The 11900-nt window shown below is 36.2% G+C and overlaps 1 protein-coding gene across 2 annotated transcripts; it reads left to right on the forward strand.

Moving 5' to 3' along the window:
* Positions 1-3843: 3843 nt before the first annotated feature.
* Positions 3844-4682, forward strand: LOC128258621 (uncharacterized). Of its 2 annotated transcripts, XM_052990328.1 has the most exons (4): positions 3844-3990; positions 4045-4206; positions 4265-4390; positions 4453-4682. In XM_052990328.1, the coding sequence occupies exons 1-4, from the start codon at positions 3928-3930 to the stop codon at positions 4528-4530; spliced, it is 429 nt and encodes a 142-aa protein (XP_052846288.1). In that variant the 5' UTR covers positions 3844-3927; the 3' UTR covers positions 4531-4682. The 2 variants fall into 2 exon arrangements, 1 of the variants encoding a protein (XP_052846288.1); XR_008267979.1 differs by lacking the exon at positions 4453-4682 and having other exon boundaries at positions 3855-4206; positions 4255-4394.
* The last annotated feature ends 7218 nt before the right edge of the window (positions 4683-11900 follow it).

Here is an 11900-nt window from a genome sequence, read left to right on the forward strand (position 1 = left end):
TTGACATTTTCGTAGAGATATGTGATACATTAATGGGCCCGAGTTTAATGGGTTCAATTGGATCCATCGACAGGCGGCAAAGAGGGAGAGTTCAACAGATCAAACGTGTGTTTTGACAGTGATATTTTAGCGGGATTGCTTGAACAACGCTCGAGTTGCGAAATGAAAGGTAAATGATACAAGAAGTGAGGTAACAATCAAATAACAAATAGAGAAAGTTATAAAAAGACCCTCAATTGGGAGCAGAATAAGAATTACTGCAAAGAAAATTGTTATACATTTTTTTTGTTAGACTAGTTAGTGATCATTACTTTAATAATTGGAAATTATTTTAAAACAAACTCAAAGTCATTTATATGTTTAAATTAAATATATGTATATACACTTATATACATTTATTTAAATATAAAACATTATACTATATTAATAATTAAACTTGTTTTACTTAAACAAACCCTAATGTACCCTTTTAAATTATTTTTCAATCAAACAAAAATAAGGTGAGACTACTTACTACTACATTATTTAGTTTCTTTAGCTTTTTAACGGGATGACACTAATTAGACATGCAATGGAGCTGCTAAATTCCCCCTAGACCACCTGACAGGCCAGACAATAACAATCAAATTAAATGAAAACGTGTCCAAAAAGCATAGAACGAGGCCCCAGTCTTGGAATTTTTGTCAGCCCAATTAGATGCATTTGTTGTTCTTGGCCGGAGCTTTGATTTGCGATTTGATTGCGCATACGCCCCATGCCAAATGCCAAATGCCAAAATGTGCCAGATTGTCCTCGTCTGAGTTGACAATTAGTCAATAATTTATTTCAATTTCATTCCGCATGCCAAGCACACTCATACACCCCCAAAAATGGAGCCTAACTGCACTTTAATTACATTTACATTTCGGCTTGAGACTGTCGGTTTAGTTTTTGCCCTAAAACGAGACGGACAAGGAGGAAAATGGCAGGTCCAATTCCACCCTGCAATTGTTGCAATGCAATTTAGCTAAGCGAATTTTCATGATTTAAATAACAGCATTATGTGTGGCAGATTGTGTGTGTGTGGCTGAAAAACTGCAGACAATGTGGGTTTGCTGTTTGGTATTTTGTGTTTTGTCTGACTGGCCGGCTGTGTGTCCTGGTATAATTAAATTATGGCTGGACATAAGACGCATAATAGGTCATAAATCAAATTTACCTTTCCCACGGGTCCATGCCGGGCATGACACTCCAGACGCCGTCACAGACACAGTTTCCTATTGCCATAGTTGCACATGAAAAAATGAGTATTAGCATATCTTTTTAAAAAATGATTGTAATATTAATTTTAATAAATATATATATATATATATATATATATATATATATATACATAAATATATTATATAATTATATATATATAATTATAATATCAAGAAAAAACTTTTTTCGTTTCCTAATAGACAGAAAAATAAAATTAGATTAGATAAAATATTAATTAAATGTTGCCATCAACAAACATTTTCGGAAAGCCAAACCATACAAGGCCTAATATTTACATTATGAAATTCCATTGATTATTAAATTAATATTGCTGTGTACATTTTTTTTTCGAGCAAGGACATACTGGGTTTTGCACCCTTGCCCCTTTCCCCGCATTTTGATGGACATTTTGACGACTCTGTCTCGGCAAACAATTAGACAATTGATGCATCTGCTGTGGCTGTTGTGCCCCTCTGTTTGAATTTGCATCTACGCCAGCATTTCTATTGCAACTTTGACTCCACGGAACCACAAAAAGGCCGTCCCGTGGTCCGAATTCTGTGTCCGTAACTACGACTATAACTGCAGGACTGTGACTGCATTTAATGTGACTTCTGTCAGCGGCAGTCGCTCTTTGAATGCAATGCAATTGAAACATTTCGGCAGCAGAAAATGCAAATTCGTTGCCTTGTTTTCGGCCTACTGTTTTTCATGGTATTTTTTTATGCAAATTACAGCAGTGTGCAAAAAGCCTTCGCATTTTTCACCAAAAATTAAGGACGACAAGTGACCGCATTTATTTTAAAAATAAATTGGCATATATATTAAGTAGAATCGAAAGCCACAAATAAACCTTGGAATATTGCAGACCAATCGTTTAAAAGTTTTTTAATAAGTTTATTTAGCTATGCCACACTAAATTTTGACCATGTTTTTATAGGAATTCTAAAATTGTATAGTAGTCTTATTAGCTTTTATGAAACTCTCAAAAACATTTATTTGGACAGTTGGTAAACTAAGCTTAGTTTTCCTATTATTTTCCCAGTGCTTCTTAACATTTAATCATAATTGCCACAAGCTTCTCATTTTTGATAGAGCTTAAAAACAAGTCCTCTACGTCCCATATGAACAATTTTACTGAAAAAGAAACCCCCGAAAAAATACATGAAAATATTGAAAGTATAGGGCAAAAATAGTATTATTTTGTAAGTTTATTTTTTATATAACAATTTTTAAAAAATTTACTACTTCTGAATCAAATACGATACCAACTCGAGCAGAAGTAGAATAAAAAAAAACAGACCCTCCATCGCGATAGGTCATGGAGGCAGACAAAGAAAAAAGCCATCCCGAATTCCCCCATTTTCAACTGGTACGCATCCTGAGGTAGATTAAATTTTAATTTTTAATTTAAAGACTGTTTGTATTCTATTTGCTCTGCGTAACGAAACAAATACGTGCAGTTGAGGAAAAAAAGAACTTTAAGGTCATTTTTTCTGTTGATTTATCATCACTTTATGCAAATTGACTGCTTACCTTTGAGCTTTATCGGAGAACATCTGTGGAAAGTTTAAATTGGGGGGGTTTTCTATTTCTCCTTTTTCATGGGATTTCCGTGACTTTTCTCCACCCCGTCTTTTGCTGCCACGTGCAATGTCAATGCCAAGCGATTAACATTCAATTAGCTTTTGGCTTCATCAATGATTTTATCGCAGCCAGGAGGTCCTGTTGCTGCGGCTGGTTTGAGTGTTAAATGTGGCAAATTATCATTAGCCTGTTCGGGGGAACTTGTGGGCCCCAGCAAGGACTCCAGAAACGACATCTTCAAAAGGTTTTTATGACATCAGCAGCTGTCGTTGACAGATTATTGTGGCGATTATTTTAGCAGAGAGGCAGGACACATAGGACAGATACCAGATACAAGATACAAGACGGCAAACAACAAACAACAAACAGGACCCGAGGATGGGGGACGATGTCCCGGCTTTTGTGCGTTCAACTGGAAATTGTCAACACTGATGTTGGCATTGCCATTGCTGGTGGCCGTTTTGTCGTCCCTGTGACTCCGACACACATGTGACATGACTGCAAGGACCTCCGGCCCATCCCCTTACCACCACTTAAACATCTTGCGGCTTAGCACTTGTAAATAACTAGCTGAAGTTGAAAAAGTTGTGACATTTTTATAAACACCACAGAACAAGTAATGGGTTATGATATGACAATTTAGCTGTCGTGGTCTGGGTCTTTTGAGATATGGTGTGATTCCATATAGTACGATGTATTTTAAGTAAGGTAAATCATACTGACTGATTGAAATTGCTTATTAAGATCTTATAAGGTAATGACATTTATAACATATTGAAAAACGCTTTCAGTGCTTAAAAATTGTTTTAAAAAATTTTGAAAGAAGGGGGAACTAATATCAATGACAGAGAAATAAAGTTTAAAATTTTGCTATAATAGCATTTTATTGCATTAAACTTTATATATATACATTATATATTTTCTATTAAAAGTATGCTTTAATTAAACATATATTTTTAACTTTATGATTGTAAAATTTTCGTCGTGTCCATAGTTAAGTAAACACTGGTAATCATATCTGTGATTCGAAATTGAACAATTTTTTGAGACATGAAAAAGTTGTCATCTGTTTCGTAATTCTTCAATATTTTCATAAGTATGTGCAATTGTCCAACTCTAGCACTCAAGATATCACTTCTGTTATTGCTGGCCGTGACCATAGTGAGTTGGATACCTAGGTGCTCGATGATCGAATGTGCATGACCAAATCCGCAGGCGATAATTATCATGGAAATGGTATACAGCATTACGAACTTTAAATCAAAATCCAATGTGTTTATTCTATGCCTAAACATATTGGCGTGCCTTATTGTGCTGGTTTTTTTGACCGTCGGAATATTTGGCGTTTTGATGGAAAGGATCAAAATAATAAGGATGGTGCGACACATACACGTTGTTCTCGATCTTTAACATTAATATTTGCAGATGTCTTTAGCTGATGTTCTCTTTGGTGGCGTTCTGCCTGATTAGGGTGGTCATTTGGATAGTGTGTGGGAATCTGGAGGATATTCTAACCAAAACCATCACTCACCTATGGTTCCAGCTCAACACGGCGCTCTCGGTAATAGGAAGTCGGCAATATTATAGATCAAGTCCTATATTTCCAGTATTTGTCCATTACAGATAACATGTACGGTTATGACTGTCATGTTCTGTATGCGGCTGCACATGCTCTCTCAACAGCTCCAACTGGATCAATAGTATATGCCCAACAATGATAATATTAATAATGTAACTATGCTGGTACTCATCGAATTTAATTCGATTTAGTATTGATATCACAAATTACATTTTGATAGACTGGTTTCCACTCAAGTAATTATTATCTTCATTTAATTTTTTTTGGCTCTCAAATTTTAAGCGTTTACATTTCCATATTTTTCTTTGGATTAACAAAAAAAAATTCAATAATCAGTCTGTCTTAAATTTGAATTTGAATTTTATTTTGAAAATAACAAAAATGATTAAATTGAATAAAAATAAATTTGATGGAATCTCTATATATAAGCAATTAATAAATAAAATGTCTCACTTCATTATTCCTTGTTATTTTTTGGACTAAATAAATAAGTACTGACAAAGTACAAATCATTTCGTTTTTATTATTCGCTTTAAGCCTCTCATTTAAATACTTATTTTCCCACATTAACTAAAAGTTTACCCCCTGAAAGTGAATTCAAAGTACCGATGAAGTTGTTGATATCAGGCGGGCGTGACAATTTGTGGGTTGTGCGGGTAATCAAATTACATGCGGAATTATGGACACCCGCAGGACGATAATGGCAGCCAATAAAGATCACAATGACAAGATAAGCGCGGGCAGAACTGACGCAGGATGTGACCCCCGCCGGGGTCATCGGTTGGCTCCGTTTCCGCAGCTTTAAATGAAATTTAACGATGCGCACAAATAACGATACTTTGCATTTTAAAACACTTTTGCCAGTCGGTCAGAATTCAGGGCAGAGAAGTCCTGGCCTGAAGTCCGATGCTCATTACGCACGCATTTCGCTTGACACTTTTATTGGCAACGGAAATGGAATGGGTGAAAATGCGGGTCATTTTATGGCCAAGAACGGATGCCGATAAGGGCATTAAATTTGTTCAGCCATAAAGTCGCTGGCCACATCACTCAGCATTTGGCCAATTACGCAAATAAAAGCATACACCCTCCTGGAAAAATGGAACGTGTCAAAGTGCTGGAAAATGCAGCAGGATTCAAAAATGTGAAGGGGCTCATTAGAGGTGTGTGTGCGCAGCCCCGAAGGTTTGGCCGGGAAATTGTGTGGAAAAACGCTCTCTAAACTGACACTTTTACACAGAAATTCGCAAAGCCCTTGGCTAAAAACAAAACACTCTTTCGTGGTGGTCTCTAATTTAAATGCGAACAAAGATATGCCGAAAAATATGTATTTCGTTTCTTTTAATTCCCCAACTGGCGTAATTAAAGGCGAGGCCTGATCAGCCCCCGGCGATTCTCATCGGATTCTGGGCTGGAATTTTGACTGTCTCCAAGCGATTCGGGGCCATAACAGCATGTCGTCGACGTTGTCGTTGCCGTTGTCGTTGTCCTTGTCGTCCAGTCGCATATCCTGCGGCTGATTAAAATCTATTAGAGTCAAAGAGATGTAAGACACTGTGCAGGCGGCGGTCGCTTTCCACGGCATTGGGTGGAAAACCAGTGGGGGGGACACTTTGGCCAATGACTTGCCATGTAAATGTCGTCGGCGACGGCTACGCAATTGAAATGCATGCGGCGGAAACTTCCAACTTGTCATAGAAGGGTATACACTGCCGGGCATAATGACTAAAACAAAAATTTAGACAAATTTTTTTTTCTTTTTTAAAATAATTAAGGTATTACTGACATTTTAGAAAATTAAAATACAAGGATTGATAAAATTGAAACGAGCTTATCAAAAAGACTTGTTGCCTAATTTTACAGAAATTAAAGTTTGTTTTTTAAATATATAAATACAATTTTTTATTAAATAAATAAAAAAAAATTAAGATTCAAAAATTTCACAAATATGTAAGGCTTTTCTTTGACACTGTCCCAAAATAAAACATTCAAGTTTTCAAATCATATGTTAAATAAACTAATGAATGTTAAGTCCAACTTTATTATTTTAATATACTCAAAGAATGAGTTGTTTTTAATAACATTAAGAATAGGGTATTCCGAATCCAATCATCTCTCAAACTTACTTTTCCCCTCACGGTTCCTGTTGTTGTCAAAAGTCGCACACAAAAACTTTGCAGTGCAAAGTTTTCAACGGAAATTGTGCAGCTGTTTTGTGTGTGGACTTGTGAGTCTCGTTGGCCTGCTCTTAAATATACTTGTAAAAGCAAATTTGTTGAAATATTCATTTAATGGCTGCCACGCCCACTAGCTGGCGAACGCCTAACGCTATCAGCCTTTGCAGGGCGGCGCTTTCAATATGATTTTTCATGATTAAAGCGCGTGCCGGGTACGTTTTTATCGGCCGAAAGACATTTGCCCAACGATGCCGAAGTTCGATAGGAATTTTCTTATAAATTGTCGCCCCCAACAAATGTGTCCGCATCGACATTGGGGGTAAAAAATACTCCCACACGACGACGTAATAAAGTGATTTTAAAGGGCACTTTCCCGCACTTCCCTTTCACTTCGATGGGTATGCGTAAAATTTCCATTTGTGCCAGGCACTCAACTTTATTGAACTTGAAGTGGAGACTGCGATAATGTTTGTCTGATAGAGAAGCAGCAGCACATGTGTGCTGCTCCAAGATGTCCTGGCTTTACAATTCATTAAAATTTCATATAAACGGAATGAACAATGGCCAGCGAACGTAATCCATTTTGCAGCTGCACCAAGAATAGAGAAAAAAAAATATGATACATTTTGGCGTTATAATAATACATTTTCTTACAAAGTATACATTGTTGACCTATCAAAAACAATACAGAAATAAGAAATGTATATTAGCATTTACAGATCTAAAGGTTAACTTGTTTAAGATTACTACTTTTATAAACGGTTAAACGGATACAGTTTTTAACAAAATTAAATCAATATTTGTACTAAATTTAATTTAGTAATGGGTAAAAACTTTTATTTTTGAAAGCAATTTTTTTTGTATAAATATCGTAAGTAAATAAAGCATTAATATTATTATTATTATAAAATATAAAATGTTCTCCTAAGAGTTCTTTTAACATTTTTTTTTTTAATTTTTTATTTTATGATTGTTTTTAACATTGAATTTTTAAGCTATAAGTTGTTGAATTAAAACATAACAAAAAATGTTTTTAAAATTTAAGACATTAAATTTGAGGACTACTAAATTGTTATTTTTATTATTATTATTATTATTATTTTTAAATTATCGAAGTTAGATTGTGTTTTTAAAGCTTTTTAAGTATCCTTTTCCTAGGTGCACCGTTATTAACTGCTAGTTACAAATGCGCCACAATAACGGTATTAAATGCACTGCGAAAGCGTCAAGTCATAAACAGCTCATCAGTCTTGGGCGGGCGGCAAAGTAACTGCTACCGCTCCCATTCCGCCATAACGGTAATTATGCGCAACGAGCAACGCGCGACGCCGCTGCAAAAGTTGTGCTATCACAACTCATTGTCTCCGCGGGCAGGAAGTGGCAGCGGCAGCAGCCGGCGGCAAAACATGCCACCAAATGGGGGGAATCCTTTGCCTTTTGACGCTGATAATGCAATTTCCGCCAGCTCCCCCCTTTTCCCCTCACCTCTGGCGTAATTTACAGCCGTGCAATGTTTCATTTTTGTTGCGTCCTTCTGGCCGTCCTTAAAGCCAGCTCAGACAACACAGCCAACGGAGCTAGTTGCTGCTATTTATCTACATAAAGTTAATTGAAAACATTCAAATGCCCGGGCGACTGCGTGATGTGTCAACATCTTCTGATGCCGCATAATCCCACAACGTCCATCCAAGCCATTTCAGACACCTATCCTTTAGCCACTATAATGCAGAAGTCAGGCTTTTCGACTTAAGGATACCCGGTTACCGTTTTCCCTTGCGGAGCTTTGATTTACATTGCATACAAATTAGTTTAAAAACAATAGTAATAAAAAGAAAAGGCTTGAAAGATAAAATATCTTAAAGGATAGCATTTTTGGCACAACCAACCTATTCTTTTATTAGGTTTCAAGTTACCAGTTCTTACAAAAAATATTATAAAATATATTAAACATTTCAGGCAGAAAAACAAATCGGTAGTTTTGTTTTCTAATATTCCATGTATTAGGATTCGGTTGTGACTAAATTTTTAAGACAATATGGGAAAAATCTTTAAAGTTCAGTAAGAAAATTTAGTGATGTTTTTAATTCACTTTTTTTGTAAATCAAAATTATGCAGATCGAAAACACAGGAATAAAATTTTTTTTCAAATTTCCACGATGCAATTGTACTTTTCCACAATAATGGTGTGCTCCTGAGTAAAAATCCCACTCAAATTAATGTTCCGCGGTATAGCTAAGAATACGAAAAAATATTAAATATATATAAAATATATTTTAAAACAAGACTTCTGTAAAAAAATAGTTTGATGATCTATTTACGATTTCCATTTCTATTACGACTTGTCATACGCAGAATGCACTTATAGTATTATTTAAAATTGAATGAAAAATACTTTATTTAAAATAATTCCCGCGAGAAACGATATAAATTTTTAAGCCAATTAATAAAGAATATATCTGACTAAGGTTGTGATTCCTCAAAACGCAATATACCCTCACAATCTCCAAGTACCGTGTGCAACAACAACGAACAATGAATTGAAGGCACTGCGTTTTTTCCCTGTTTTCCTCGCCATCGTCGTCTTTATTACAAATTGGTTTTGTGCACTCACCACTCGCATGTTTCGTGCGCAATTTGCACCACCGAAATGAATATGGAGCGAAGGGAAACCTCTCGACAAATGTGCAGAAAAAATAAATTGCGGAACACGAAAAGGTAAGCGGAGGGGCGGAAACGTGTCCAACTCGCCACGTTAACGAAGTAAAATCGAAAGTTTGACTGCGGTCAACGTTGGGCATTGTCATTGTCTATCGCTTTGCTGTATCACTACATCCCGCTCCCGGTGCCTGGTCGTATCTGTATCTCCCCAGTTGACTGTCAGATTGAATGGTTTATGTGTGACACCTTTGACCGGTCACCGAGGTGTTTTCCGACGGTGGCTTCCCTCACCCAGACGATATATATTACAATTTACCTGCGAGTCGGAGAAACTAAAGGCATTGGCTTGAAATCGCTGGCGAATACTTGTTAACGTATATATAAAATTTCTTTTAATTTTGAAACATTTGCAAAACTGTCTTAATTTGTAATATCTTTCTGCTTACAACATTGTCTTTAGTTAAATTGATACTGTATAAAATCCATTGAAACAAACATAAAAATCTTAATTAATTTAAGTATGTTTAAAATTTATAAAATACCATTACCTTATGTTGTATTTATATATTAAAATTCAACTATATATATTATATTATTTTAAAAAAATGTATATTTATGTAAATCTACCTTCAATTATAAAAATTTCTATACCAATTTCCTACTTTCACACTGACTCAGCTATTATAAAGTCCGATTATTCCGGTTAAGCTTAACACAGAAAAATCCTGTTGCCTGATTTCCGGTTTCTTTTATTTGCCCAGCAGAAGTCACGTGGCATTCATAATTCTTAAAATGACGCCATCAGAAATTATGTAGCAATGCTAAGTGCACCCAAACAGCTGTCCCCCACTTTTCCAAGGGACTAAAATCTACGTGACCAGCATTTATCATACCCGAAAGTGTGTTGGGATTTTCTTTTTTTTTGAGGACAGAAGCGTAACAATGGGGAATTGATTTTGGGTTTTGGCCAAGTGCAAGCTGATTATGGAATTAAAACATATTTCTGTTCTGCGGACTTAAAACTTTAAGTGGCAAAGGTTGTCGCTGCGTTCTTAGTACGTGACATTCTTTTGCTTTCCGAGTTTATCACGTGACAAGTTTTCCAGTCTCGCGCTTATTCTCCGCACACCCATTTTCATTTTCATTGTGGGACGAAAAAATAACTTTTCATGTGTACGAGTATGTGGGAAAAGGGAAATGAATGAGCAAACGAAACTACAAAGAAGTTAACTGCGAAAGTGAACTTGGGTTACAAAGCAGAAGAGATCGGAGGCGCTTGGCGAGTAGGAAAAACGCAGATAAATAACATTGAATGTGGAAAAACAAGAGAAAAGGAAAAAAAATAAACAATACGCCTTTTGAAATGCTAAACGTGCCGAACTCACACACCTACATTCACACACACCACACCAGAGCCAGGAGCGATTTTCACACATTACACAAGGACGCGTCGCAGGACTCGTGTTCGTGTATTTTTATTAGCACACCCACACATCCGTGAGATACTCCGCCATCAGTTTATCTTGTTTCTTGCCACCCGCTCAGTGCCAAAAACATTTATCTTGTCGTATTTATTTTGTAGCACATTAATTTCGCTTCATGTTTCAACCGAAATTGACTTATTTGCATTCAGTTTAATTTGTACGAACATCAATACTACCCCGAAAAAAGGACAAAATACAGGGATGTTGCGGCTAACACAGCCACAGGTGTTGCAAGTGTCAAATTTGTGATTGATGGAAGGCATACAAAATTATGAGATTTATTCTTAAAAGTTTTTCGATATGGACAGGGATGTAGAGATTTTTTTTAACAATCTGAGAGAAACAATTTATTACATGGGTTAGTAGGTAAAGAGGGGAATTATATTTCAGGCTTGACTAGCACTCTACTTGATTTGATTAGGTATTGCTAACATTTTACATCAAGACATTTCTACAGACAAAAAATTATTTGCTGCTAAAATTGTTTTATTTATTAAACTTTAGTAAGAAATGGATAGGCAATGGCAATATGTTGACTTTAACAACATTTAAAGCGTTCTTCTTAAACTGTTCAATACATCAGATATGGGATGGCTCTCCAAACTGAATTGGCATAATAAATGAAGGCCTCAATTGTACGTTTAGTGGCCAATAAGGGCGACTTATTTAAGCCACTTGAATATATATTTGCCAATGCCCAAGTGAAATATGAACTTCAACTAATGAATTCAAAAGCCAAATGAAATGATATTAGCCACACGGCCGCAGTTCGCTTCATGGACCAGTGACGACAGACAAAATGCATTTTTCATAAAGCAGACAGCCGAGGAATGGGGCACTCATGTCTGTTTTTTGAATGGAGTTTGGGGGTAGTTTGGAAGTACTTTTGGGGGCGTACTACCTGTAGACGTCTATCGACAGCCAGAGGCTGGTTGCAAGTTGGAAAATGGAAAATGGGAAAGGGGAAATGGCCGAGAGCGCAAAATGTCAACCGAAATTGCGATTGCGTTAAAACTCTATAAATACCAGAGTAACATGCAACAATGGAGTGCGGCTAAAGGACATGCCGATATGGCAACAACACAATCTAATCCGGTTATTGCATTTTAAATGTGCAACACACTGCCGCCCAGGGGCGTGGCCGGCCATGATTTCGCATTAAATTATTTGCCA

The sequence above is a fragment of the Drosophila gunungcola genome (assembly GCF_025200985.1).
Source record: "Drosophila gunungcola strain Sukarami chromosome 3L unlocalized genomic scaffold, Dgunungcola_SK_2 000003F, whole genome shotgun sequence".
Taxonomy (NCBI): domain Eukaryota; kingdom Metazoa; phylum Arthropoda; class Insecta; order Diptera; family Drosophilidae; genus Drosophila; species Drosophila gunungcola.

Bases quoted from the DNA above. Each gene is read 5' to 3' on its own strand.
- LOC128258621 (XM_052990328.1), top strand. From the start codon at position 3,928: ATGTGCAATTGTCCAACTCTAGCACTCAAGATATCACTTCTGTTATTG. The intron at 3,991-4,044 runs GTGAGTTGGATA...CCAAATCCGCAG, and splicing joins TATTGCTGGCCGTGACCATA to GCGATAATTATCATGGAAAT. The intron at 4,207-4,264 runs GTGCGACACATA...AGATGTCTTTAG, and splicing joins GGATCAAAATAATAAGGATG to CTGATGTTCTCTTTGGTGGC.